The sequence below is a fragment of the Panulirus ornatus genome, chromosome 4 (genome assembly GCF_036320965.1).
Source record: "Panulirus ornatus isolate Po-2019 chromosome 4, ASM3632096v1, whole genome shotgun sequence".
NCBI classification, from domain to species: Eukaryota; Metazoa; Arthropoda; class Malacostraca; order Decapoda; family Palinuridae; genus Panulirus; species Panulirus ornatus.
Genome location: NC_092227.1, coordinates 47,998,344 through 48,011,653, shown reverse-complemented (window position 1 = coordinate 48,011,653; position 13,310 = coordinate 47,998,344). Strand labels below are relative to the sequence as shown.

Genomic DNA, 13,310 nt, shown 5'->3' with positions numbered 1-13,310 from the left:
GGATGGAACCATGGAAGCGGAAGTGGATCATAGGGTGGGGGAGGGGGCGAAAATTTTGGGAGCCTTGAAAAATGTGTGGAAGTCGAGAACATTATCTCGGAGAGCAAAAATGGGTATGTTTGAAGGAATAGTGGTTCCAACAATGTTGTATGGTTGCGAGGCGTGGGCTATGGATAGAGATGTGCGCAGGAGGATGGATGTGCTGGAAATGAGATGTTTGAGGACAATGTGTGGTGTGAGGTGGTTTGATCGAGTAAGTAACGTAAGGGTAAGAGAGATGTGTGGAAATAAAAAGAGCGTGGTTGAGAGAGCAGAAGAGGGTGTTTTGAAATGGTTTGGGCAAATGGAGAGAATGAGTGAGGAAAGATTGACCAAGAGGATATATGTGTCGGAGGTGGAGGGAACGAGGAGAAGAGGGAGACCAAATTGGAGGTGGAAAGATGGAGTGAAAAAGATTTTGTGTGATCGGGGCCTGAACATGCAGGAGGGTGAAAGGAGGGCAAGGAATAGAGTGAATTGGAGCGATGTGGTATACAGGGGTTGACGTGCTGTCAGTGGATTGAATCAAGGCATGTGAAGCGTCTGGAGTAAACCATGGAAGGCTGTGTAGGTATGTATATTTGCGTGTGTGGACGTATGTACATGTGTATGGGGGGGGGGGGGCCATTTCTTTCGTCTGTTTCCTTGCGCTACCTCGCAAACGCGGGAGACAGCGACAAAGTATGAAAAAAAAAAAAAATCTAAATCCAGTATCATCTCACTCTCTCCCTGATCATGGAGACTAAAGATGTTAATAAAGTTTGAAAATTGTGTTGCATACAGTATTCAAAATATTTGTCTAAATGTGTGTGGATGAGAAAAAAGGAAGAGATAGGTAGTATGTTTGAAGAAAGGAACCTGGATGTTTTGGCTCTGAGTGAAACGAAGCTCAAGGGTAAAGGGGAAGAGTGGTATGGGAATGTCATGGGAGTAAAGTCAGGGGTTCGGGAGAGGACAAGAGCAAAGGAAGGAGTAGCACTACTCCTGAAGCAAGAGTTGTGGGAGTCTGTGATAGAGTGTAAGAAAGTAAACACTATATTGAGATGGGTAACGAAAGTGGATGGAAAAAGATGGGTGATTATTGGTGCCTATGCACCTGGTCATGTGAGAAGAAAGATCATGAGAGGCAAGTGTTTTGGGAACATCTGAGCGAGTAAGTTAGCAGGTTTGATGCTCAAGACCAGGTTATAGTGAGGGGTGATTTGAATGCAAAGGTGAGTAATGTGGCAGTTGAGGGAATAATTGGTGTGCATGGAGTGTTCAGCGTTGTAACTGGAAAATGTGAAGAGCTTGTAGATTTGCGTGCTGAAAAAAGACTGGTGATTGGGAATACCTGGTTTAAAAAGAGATACACATAAGTGTACATATGTAAGTAAGAGAGATGGCCAGAGAGTGTTATTGGATTACGTGTTAATTGATAAGCGGATGAAAGAGAGACTTGGATGTGCTGAGAGGAGCAACTGGAGGGATGTCTGATCATTATCTTAAGGAGGCAAAGGTAAAGATTTGTAGAGGTTTTCAGAAAAGAAGAGAGAATGTTGGAGTGAAGAGAGTGAGTGAACTATGGAAAAAGGTGTGAGCAAATGATGCAAGGGAAGTGGGGGAAGAATGGGATGTATTTAGGGAAGCAGTGATGGCTTGTGCAAAACATGCTTGTGGCATGAGAAAGATGGGATGTGGGCAGATTAGAAAGGGTGGTGGGATGAAGTAAGATTGGTAGTGAAAGAGAAGAGAGAGGTGTTTGGAATGATTTCTGCAAGGGAATAGTGCAAGAGGTGAAAAAGAGTTGGGGTGAGAGAGTAACGTTAAATTCTAGAGAATAAAAAGATGTCTTGGAAGGAGGTAAATAAAGTGCATAAGAAAATGGAGCAAATGGGAACATAAGTGAAGGGGCCTAATGGGGGGGAGGGGTTAATAACAAGTAGTGATGAAGTGAGAAGGAGATGGTATGAGCATTTTGAAGGTTTGATGATAAGAGTGGCAGATATAGGGTGTTTTGGTCGAGGTGGTGTTTGAAGTGAGAGGGTCAAGGAGAATGGTTTGGTAAACAGAGAGGAGGTAGTGAAAGCTTTGTGGAAGATGAAAGCCAGATGGTATTGCAGTGGAATTTATTAAAAAAGGGGATGTCTGTGTTGTTGACGGGAATGCATGCATAGTGCCATTGTACAAAGGCAAAGGGGATAAAGGTGAGTGTTCAAATTACAGAGGTATAAGTTTGTTGAGTATTCCTGGGAAATTATATGGGAGGGTATTGATTGAGAGGGTGAAGGCATGCACAAAGCATCAGATTGGGGAAGAGCAGTGTGGTTTCAGAAGTGGTGGAGGATGTGTGGATCAGGTGTTTCCTTTGAAATTTGTATGTGAGAAATACTCAGAAAAACATTTGGATTTGTTTGTAGCATTTATGGATCTGGAGAAGTCTTATGATAGAGTTGATAGAGATGCTGTGGTGTGGGAGGTAAGTTGCTAGAAGCAGTGAAAAGTTTTTATCAAGGATGTAAGGCATTTGTATGAGTAGGAAGAGAGGGAAGTGACTGGTTTACAGTAAATGTTGGTTTGCGGCAGGGGTGCGTTATGTTTCCATGGTCGTTTAATTTGTTTATGGATGGGGTTGTTACGGAGGTGAATGCATGAGTTTTGAAGAGAGGGGCAAGTATGCACTCTATTGTGGGTGAGAGGGCTTGGGAAGTGAGTCAGTTGATGTTTCCTGATGATACAGCACTGGTGGATGATTCATGTGAGAAACTGCAGAAGCTGGTGACTGAGTTTGGTAAAGTGTGTGAAAGAAAGCTGAGAGTATATGTGAACAAGAGCCAAGGTTATTAGGTTCAGTCGGGTTAAGGGGCAAGTCAATTGGGAGGTAAGTTTGAAAGGAGAAAAACTGGATGGGACCATGGAAATGGAAGTGAGCAACAGAGTGGGGTAGGGGGCAAAGGCTTTGGGAGCATTGAAGAATGTGTGGAAGGTGAGAAAGTTATCTCAGAGAGCAAAAATGGGTATGTTTGAAGGAACAGTGGTTCCAACAATGTTAGATGGTTGCGAGGCATGGGCTATAGATAGGGTTGTGTGGAGGAGGGTGGATGTGTTGGAAATGAGATGTTTGAGGACAATATGTGGAGTGAGGTGGTTTGATTAAGTAATGAAAGGCTAAGAGAGATGTGTGGTAAAAAAAAGAGTGTGGTTAAGAGAGCTGAAGAGGGTGTATTGAAATGGTTTGGTCTTAACCACACTCTTTTTATTTCCACACATCTCTCTTAACCTTACATTACTTACTCAATCAAACCACCTCACACCACATCTTGTCCTCAAACATCTTATTTCCAGCACATCCACCCTCCTGCGCACAACTCTATCCATAGCCCACGCCTCGCAACCATACAACATTGTTGGAACCACTATTCCTTCAAACATACCCATTTTTGCTTTCCGAGATAATGTTCTCGACTTCCAAACATTCTTCAAGGCTCCCAGAATTTTCGCCCCCTCCCTCACCCTATGATTCACTTCCGCTTCCATGGTTCCATCCGCTGCCAGATCCACTCCCAGATATCTAAAACACTTTACTTCCTCCAGTTTTTCTCCATTCAAACTTACCTCCCAACTGACTTGACCCTCAACCCTACTGTACCTAATAACCTTGCTCTTATTCACATTTACTCTTAACTTTCTTCTTTCACACACTTTACCAAACTCAGTCACCAGCTTCTGCAGTTTCTCACATGAATCAGCCACCAGCGCTGTATCATCAGCGAACAACAACTGACTCACTTCCCAAGCTCTCTCATCCACAACAGACTTCATACTTGCCCCTCTTTCCAAAACTCTTGCATTCACCTCCCTAACAGCCCCATCCATAAACAAATTAAACAACCATGGGAACATCACACACCCCTGCCACAAACCTACATTCACTGAGAACCAATCACTTTCCTCTCTTCCTACACGTACACATGCCTTACATCCTCGATAAAAACTTTTCACTGCTTCTAACAACTTGCATCCCACACCATATATTCTTAATACCTTCCACAGAGCATCTCTATCAACTCTTATCATATGCCTTCTCCAGATCCATAAATGCTACATACAAATCCATTTGCTTTTCTAAGTATTTCTCACATACATTCTTCAAAGCAAACACCTGATCCACACATCCTCTACCACTTCTGAAACCACACTGCTCTTCCCCAATCTGATGCTCTGTACATGCCTTCACCCTCTCAATCAATACCCTCCCATATAATTTACCAGGAATACTCAACAAACCTATACCTCTGTAATTAGAGCACTCACTCTTATCCCCTTTGCCTTTGTACAATGGCACTATGCACGCATTCCGCCAATCCTCAGGCACCTCACCATGAGTCATACATACATACATTACATACATACATTATATATATATATATATATATATATATATATATATAGGGCAGAAAGAATACTTCCCACGCATTCCTCACGTGTCGTAATACACGACTAAAGAGCACAGGAGCGGTGGCTGGAAACCTTCCCCTCCTTGTATTTTAACTTTCTAAAAGGGAAACAGAAGAAGTCATGCTGGGAGTGCTCATCCTCCTCGAAGGCTCAGATTAGGGTGTCTAAATGTGTGTGGATGTAACCAAGATGAGAAAAAAGGAGAGATAGGTAGTATGTTTGAGGAAAGGAACCTGGATGCTTTGGCTCTGAGTGAAACGAAGCTCAAGGGTAAAGAGGAAGAGTGGTTTGGGAATGTCTTGGGAGTGAAGTCAGAATGTATGTGAGAAATACTTAGAAAAGCAAATGGATTTGTATGTAGCATTTATGGATCTGGAGGAGGCATATGATAGAGTTGATAGAGATGCTCTGTGGAAGGTATTAAGAATATGTGGTGTGGGAGGCAAGTTGTTAGAAGCAGTGAAAAGTTTTTATCGAGGACGTAAAGCATGTGTACGTGTAGGAAGAGAGGAAAGTGATTGGTTCTCAAGTGTTTGTTGGTTTGCGGCAAGGGTGTGTGATGTCTCCATGGTTGTTTGATTTGTTTATGGATGGGGTTGTTAAGGAGGTGAATGCAAGAGTTTAGGAAAGAGGGGCAAGTATGCAGTCTGTTGTGGATGAGAGAGCTAGTTAAGGAGTCAGTTGTTGTTCGCTGATGATACAGCGCTGGTGGCTGATTCATATGAGAAACTGCAGAAGCTGGTGACTGAGTTTGGTAAAGTGTGTGAAAGAAGAAAGCTGAGAGTAAATGTGAATAAGAGCAAGGTTATTAGGTACAGTAGGGTTGAGGGTCAAGTCAATTGGGAGGTAAGTTTGAATGGAGAAAAACTGGAGGAAGTAAAGTGTTTTAGATATCTGGGAGTGGATCTGGCAGCGGATGGAACCATGGAAGCAGAAGTGAATCATAGGGTGGGGGAAGGGGCGAAAGTTCTGGGAGCATTGAAGAATGTGTGGAAGTCGAGAACATTATCTCGGTAAGCAAAAATGGGTATGTTTGAAGGAATAGTGGTTCCAACAATGTTAAATGGTTGCAAGGTGCGGGCTATAGATAGAGTTGTGCAGAGAAGGGTGGATGTACTGGAAATGAGATGTTTGAGGACAATATTTAGCGTGAGGTGGTTTGATTGAGTGATGGTGGATGTACTGGAAATGAGATGTTTGAGGGCAATATTTGGATCGATGTGGTATACCGGGGTTGATGTGCTGTCAGTGGATTGAATCAGGGCATGTGAAGCGTCTGGGGTAAACCATGGAAAGTTGTGTGGGGCCTGGATGTGGAAAGGGAGCTGTGGTTTCGGGCATTATTGCATGACAGCTAGAGACTGAGTGTAAACAAATGGGGCCTTTGTTGTCTTTTCCTAGTGCTACCTCGCACACATGAGTGGGGAGGGGGATGGTATTCCATGTGTGGCGAGGTGGCGATGGGAATTAATAAAGGCAGACAGTGTGAATTGTGTGCATGGGTATATATATGTATGTGTCTGTGTGTGTATATATATGTGTACATTGAGATGTATAGGTATGTATATTTGCGTGTGTGGACGTGTATGTATATACATTGTGTATGGGGGTGGGTTGGGGGAAAAAAAAAAAAAAAAAAAAAAAAAAAAAAAAAAACCCTCGGGATAGGGGAGAAAGAATACTTCCCACGTATTCCCTGCGTGTCATAGAAGGCGACTAAAAGGAAAGGGAGCGGGGGGCTGGAAATCCTCCCCTCATTTTTTTTTTTTTTTTTTCCAAAAGAAGGAACAGAGAAGGGGGCCAAGTGAGGATATTCCCTCAAAGGCCCAGTCCTCTGTTCTTAACGCTACCTCGCTAATGCGGGCATGGCGAATAGTATGGAAAAAAAAGAGAATATATATATATATATATATATATATATATATATATATATATATATATATATATATATATTTTTTTTTTTTTTCATACTATTCGCTATTTCCCGTGATAGCGAGGTAGCGTTAAGAACAGAGGACTGGGCCTTTGAGGGAATATCCTCACCTGGCCCTCTTCTCTGTTCCTTCTTTTGGAAAATTAAAAAAACAAAAAAAAAACAAAAAAACAAGAGGGGAGGATTTCCAGCCCCCCGCTCCCTTCCCTTTTAGTCGCCTTCTACGACACGCAGGGAATACGTGGGAAGTATTCTTTCTCCCCTATCCCCAGGGAATATATATATATATATATATATATATATATATATATATATATATATATATATATATATATATATATTGGATGGTATTGCAGTGGAATTTATTAAAAAAGGGGGTGACTGTATTGTTGACTGGTTGGTAAGGTTATTTAATGTATGTATGACTCATGGTGAGGTGCCTGAGGATTGGCGGAATGCGTGCATAGTGCCATTGTACAAAGGCAAAGGGGATAAGAGTGAGTGCTCAAATTACAGAGGTATAAGTTTGTTGAGTATTCCTGGTAAATTATATGGGAGGGTATTGATTGAGAGGGTGAAGGCATGTACAGAGCATCAGATTGGGGAAGAGTAGTATGGTTTCAGAAGTGGTAGAGGATGTGTGGATCAGGTGTTTGCTTTGAAGAATGTATGTGAGAAATACTTAGAAAAGCAAATGGATTTGTATGTAGCATTTATGGATCTGGAGAAGGCATATGATAGAGTTGATAGAGATGCTCTGTGGAAGGTATTAAGAATATATGGTGTGGGAGGAAAGTTGTTAGAAGCAGTGAAAAGTTTTTATCGAGGATGTAAGGCATGTGTACGTGTAGGAAGAGAGGAAAGTGATTGGTTCTCAGTGAATGTAGGTTTGCAGCAGGGGTGTGTGATGTCTCCATGGTTGTTTAATTTGTTTATGGATGGGGTTGTTAGGGAGGTAAATGCAAGAGTTTTGGAAAGAGGGGCAAGTATGAAGTCTGTTGGGGATGAGAGAGCTTGGGAAGTGAGTCAGTTGTTGTTCGCTGATGATACAGCGCTGGTGGCTGATTCATGTGAGAAACTGCAGAAGCTGGTGACTGAGTTTGGTAAAGTGTGTGGAAGAAGAAAGTTAAGAGTAAATGTGAATAAGAGCAAGGTTATTAGGTACAGTAGGGTTGAGGGTCAAGTCAATTGGGAGGTGAGTTTGAATGGAGAAAAACTGGAGGAAGTGAAGTGTTTTAGATATCTGGTAGTGGATCTGGCAGTGGATGGAACCATGGAAGCGGAAGTGGATCATAGGGTGGGGGAGGGGGCGAAAATTCTGGGGGCCTTGAAGAATGTGTGGAAGTCGAGAACATTATCTCGGAAAGCAAAAATGGGTATGTTTGAAGGAATAGTGGTTCCAACAATGTTGTATGGTTGCGAGGCGTGGGCTATGGATAGAGTTGTGCACAGGAGGATGGATGTGCTGGAAATGAGATGTTTGAGGACAATGTGTGGTGTGAGGTGGTTTGATCGAGTGAGTAACGTAAGGGTAAGAGAGATGTGTGGAAATAAAAAGAGCGTGGTTGAGAGAGCAGAAGAGGGTGTTTTGAAGTGGTTTGGGCACATGGAGAGAATGAGTGAAGAAAGATTGACCAAGAGGATATATGTGTCAGAGGTTGAGGGAACGAGGAGAAGAGGGAGACCAAATTGGAGGTGGAAAGATGGAGTGAATAAGATTTTGTGTGATCGGGGCCTGAACATGCAGGAGGGTGAAAGGAGGGCAAGGAATAGAGTGAATTGGAGCGATGTGGTATACCGGGGTTGACGTGCTGTCAGTGGATTGAATCAAGGCATGTGAAGCGTCTGGGGTAAACCATGGAAAGCTGTGTAGGTATGTCTATTTGCGTGTGTGGACGTATGTATATACATGTGTATGGGGGGGGGGTTGGGCCATTTCTTTCGTCTGTTTCCTTGCGCTACCTCGCAAACGCGGGAGACAGCGACAAAGTATAATAAAAAAAAAAATATAAAATATATATATATATATATATATATATATATATGTATATATACTAATCGAGAATTTACTTTCTTACTGTCTATCACATACTCCCATAACTCCTGTTTCAGGAGTACTGCTACTCCTTCCCTTGCTCTTGTCCTCTCACCAACCCCTGACTTTACTCCCAAGACATTCCCAAACCACTCTTCCCCTTTACCCTTGAGCTTCGTTTCACTCAGAGCCAAAACTTCCAGGTTCCTTTCCTCAAACATACTAACTATCTCTCCTTTTTTCACATCTTGGTTACATCCACACACATTTAGACACCCCAGTCTGAGCCTTCGAGGAGGATGAGCACTCCCCGCGTGACTCCTTCTTCTGTTTCCCATTTTAGAAAGTTAAAAAATACAAGGATGGGAGGATTTCTGGCCCCCCGCTCCCGTCCCCTCTAGTCGCCTTCTACAACACGCGAGGAATGCGTGGGAAGTATTCTTTCACCCCTATCCTCAGGGATAATATACATATATATACATATATATATATACAAACACCTACATACGCACATATACACATACACATATACATATATACATATGAAAAATGTAAGAAATAATTTAGAAAACTGAAACTTCTAGCTTGAAATGAAATGAAAAAATGATTGTCACAAAATGGTTCAACCTCTGGCTATGGAAAAGGGATTAATATGGGTAAAACTGAAAGTTGATGGAGAGAGATGGGTGATTATTGGTGCATATGCACCTGGGCATGAGAAGAAAGATCATGAGAGGCAAGTGTTTTGGGAGCAGCTGAATGAGTGTGTTAGTGGTTTTGATGCACGAGACCGGGTTATAGTGATGGGTGATTTGAATGCAAAGGTGAGTAATGTGGCAGTTGAGGGAATAATTGGTATACATGGGGTGTTCAGTGTTGTAAATGGAAATGGTGAAGAGCTTGTAGATTTATATGCTGAAAAAGGACGGGTAATTGGGAATACCTGGTTTAAAAAGTGAGATATACATAAGTATACGTATGTAAGTAGGAGAGATGGCCAGAGAGCGTTATTGGATTACGTGTTAATTGACAGGCGCGCGAAAGAGAGACTTTTGGATGTTAATGTGCTGAGAGGTGCAACTGGAGGGATGTCTGATCATTATCTTGTGGAGGCTAAGGTGAAGATTTGTATGGGTTTTCAGAAAAGAAGAGTGAATGTTGGGGTGAAGAGGGTGGTGAGAGTAAGTGAGCTTGGGAAGGAGACTTGTGTGAGGAAGTACCAGGAGAGACTGAGTACAGAATGGAAAAAGGTGAGAACAATGGAAGTAAGGGGAGTGGGGGAGGAATGGGATGTATTTAGGGAATCAGTGATGGATTGCGCAAAAGATGCTTGTGGCATGAGAAGAGTGGGAGGTGGGTTGATTAGAAAGGGTAGTGAGTGGTGGGATGAAGAAGTAAGATTATTAGTGAAAGAGAAGAGAGAGGCATTTGGACGATTTTTGCAGGGAAAAATGCAACTGAGTGGGAGATGTATAAAAGAAAGAGACAGGAGATCAAGAGAAAGGTGCAAGAGGTGAAAAAGAGGGCAAATAAGAGTTGGGGTGAGAGAGTATCATTATATTTTAGGGAGAATAAAAAGATGTTCTGGAAGGAGGTAAATAAAGTGCGTAAGACAAGGGAGCAAATGGGAACTTCAGTGAAGGGCGCAAATGGGGAGGTGGTAACAAGTAGTGGTGATGTGAGAAGGAGATGGAGTGAGTATTTTGAAGGTTTGTTGAATGTGTTTGATGATAGAGTGGCGGATATAGGGTGTTTTGGTCGAGGTGGTGTGCAAAGTGAGAGGGTTAGGGAAAATGATTTGGTAAACAGAGAAGAGGTAGTAAAAGCTTTGCGGAAGATGAAAGCTGGCAAGGCAGCAGGTTTGGATGGTATTGCAGTGGAATTTATTAAAAAAGGGGGTGACTGTATTGTTGACTGGTTGTAAGGTTATTTAATGTATGTATGACTCATGGTGAGATGGCTGAGGACTGGCGGAATGCGTGCATAGTGCCATTGTACAAAGGCAAAGGGGACAAGAGTGAGTGCTCAAATTACAGAGGTATAAGTTTGTTGAGTATTCCTGGTAAATTATATGGTAGGGTATTGATTGAGAGGGTGAAGGCATGTACAGAGCATAAGATTGGGGAAGAGTAGTGTGGTTTCAGAAGTGGTAGAAGATGTGTGGATTAGGTGTTTGCTTTGAAGAATGTATGTGAGAAATACTTAGAAAAGCAAATGGATTTGTATGTAGCATTTATGGATCTGGAGAAGGCATATGATAGAGTTGATAGAGATGCTCTGTGGAAGGTATTAAGAATATATGGTGTGGGAGGCAAGTTGTTGGAAGCAGTGAAAAGTTTTTATCAAGGATGTAAGGCATGTGTACGTGTAGGAAGAGAGGAAAGTGATTGGTTCTCAGTGAATGTAGGTTTGTGGCAGGGGTGTGTGATGTCTCCATGGTTGTTTAATTTGTTTATGGATGGGGTTGTTAGGGAGGTAAATGCAAGAGTTTTGGAAAGAGGGGCAAGTATGAAGTCTGTTGGGGATGAGAGAGCTTGGGAAGTGAGTCAGTTGTTGTTCGATGATGATACAGCGCTGGTGGCTGATTCATGTGAGAAACTGCAGAAGCTGGTGACTGAGTTTGGTAAAGTGTGTGAAAGAAGAAAGTTAAGAGTAAATGTGAATAAGAGCAAGGTTATTAGGTACAGTAGGGTTGAGGGTCAAGTCAATTGGGAGGTAAGTTTGAATGGAGCAAAACTGGAGGAAGTAGAGTGTTTTAGATATCTGGGAGTGGATCTGGCAGCAGATGGAACCATGGAAGCGGAAGTGGATCATAGAGTGGGGGAGGGGGCGAAAATCCTGGGAGCCTCGAAGAATGTGTGGAAGTCGAGAACATTATCTCGGAAAGCAAAAATGGGTATGTTTGAAGGAATAGTGGTTCTAACAATGTTATATGGTTGCGAGGCGTGGGCTATGGATAGAGTTGTGCGCAGGAGGATGGATGTGCTGGAAATGAGATGTTTGAGGACAATGTGTGGTGTGAGGTGGTTTGATCGAGTAAGTAACGTAAGGGTAAGAGAGATGTGTGGAAATCAAAAGAGCGTGGTTGAGAGAGCAGAAGAGGGTGTTTTGAAATAGTTTGGGCACATGGAGAGAATGAGTGAGGAAAGATTGACCAAGAGGATATATGTGTCAGAGGTTGAGGGAACGAGGAGAAGTGGGAGACCAAATTGGAGGTGGAAAGATGGAGTGAAAAAGATTTTGTGTGATCGGGGCCTGAACATGCAGGAGGGTGAAAGGAGGGCAAGGAATAGAGTGAATTGGAGCGATGTGGTATACCGGGGTTGACGTGCTGTCAGTGGATTGAATCAAGGCATGTGAAGCGTCTGGGGTAAACCATGGAAAGCTGTGTAGGTATGTATATTTGCGTGTGTGGATGTATGTATATACATGTGTATGGGGGTGGGTTGGGCCATTACTTTCGTCTGTTTCCTTGCGCTACCTCGCAAACGCGGGAGACAGCGGCAAAATATATATATATATATATATATATATATATATATATATATATTGTTCTATGTATGTATGCACATGTGTAAATTCTGTACTGAATATCTATATCACTTACAGCGCTCCACATATAAAATAAAATATCTAGTAAACATTATTAAATTTTTCTACTTGAATGTTTAAACACTTGTTTCCCTTACCTTCTCAGCCACTTCCTTAACAGATGCTACTGATGTTCCATAAAGATTATCATTATATTGTCCTGCTTCAATGAAAAGATGGTTCTGGATATCCCGTTCCATTTGCTCCCTTGAAGCAACAAAATGGTAGTCACGACCATCAACTTCATATTCTCGTCGAGGTCGAGTAGTGTCTGGTGAAATTATCTTCCATGAGAATAGCTTATAGGTTTTTTAAAAACAATGTACACAGCTGATTATCAAAACAAAGAAAATTAAATTCCAGTGAACTTGTTGCATGTGTAATTTCCCTTCATATAAAAGGAACCAAGTAGAGGAGCTACTACAAACTGACATGTGCATTTAAAGCTTACGTGGGACACAGCTGCCAAACTGATCTGGAAATTCTGATATAAGGTCATCATTGATTCTGTCCTTAAGGGGGCCAAGGAGTACAACTGGTCGAGTGTAGGAGATTTCTATCTGCTGTACACCCTCATAACTCAAGATTATGTAGTCATCTCCTCCTGAAATTATGATATGTATAAGTATAATGCAGTAAACTGAATCACTTCTGAAATATATTTTCAAAATACAATGTACAACAGCACTTCAAGTCTTGTTGATAATGACGAGATCTTAAGATTTTTAGACTGTCTTGAAAATGAAACCATACAACTAATAAATATGCTTTTAGATTCATTGTCACAAATTTTATCTAATTTCATCTTGATGCTAATTCATCACAATAATTCAATGATAAATGAAAACATATGATCCTGTAATGTTGATTCTATACCGGGATTTTTTAACAAATACAATATACATGAAGCCAAATTCACAATAAAACGGTGATGGATATTAAAAAGTGCAAAAGCCAGATAACTGGGTATTACAAGTAGTAAATAGTACATTAGAACCATTACTCTGCTATCTATTTTACATAAATAGTATGAAGAGAAAACCATTATATCATTACACAGTATGTAATATCTAGAAGAACAATCTGCACAATTTCTGGATTTCTAAAAATACAGTAAACACAAGTCATGCTGAATTTTCAGATAAAACATATGATTAAAAAAAGGGTCTCGTTACAATGGTATGGTCAGTAAGGAAAACTTTTCACTTCCTGTATTTGCAGTGTGATCTTGATTGGTTTCATAAGGACTGGCAAACAGATCATAGCAGCATGCTT

At 41.6% G+C, this 13,310-nt stretch overlaps 1 protein-coding gene across 10 annotated transcripts in view; it reads right to left on the bottom strand.

The window, feature by feature from the left end:
- LOC139766060 (disks large homolog 4-like) overlaps positions 1-13,310 on the bottom strand; it is a 1,395,716-nt gene that overhangs the window by 21,952 nt on the left and 1,360,454 nt on the right. For all 10 annotated transcript variants that reach the window (XM_071694246.1, XM_071694262.1, XM_071694219.1 and 7 more), the window contains 2 exons: positions 12,487-12,639; positions 12,134-12,306 (listed from right to left, as the gene is read on the bottom strand). In XM_071694246.1, coding sequence (XP_071550347.1) covers positions 12,134-12,306; positions 12,487-12,639 — 326 coding nt within the window. The remainder of the gene's footprint in view (positions 1-12,133; positions 12,307-12,486; positions 12,640-13,310) is intronic.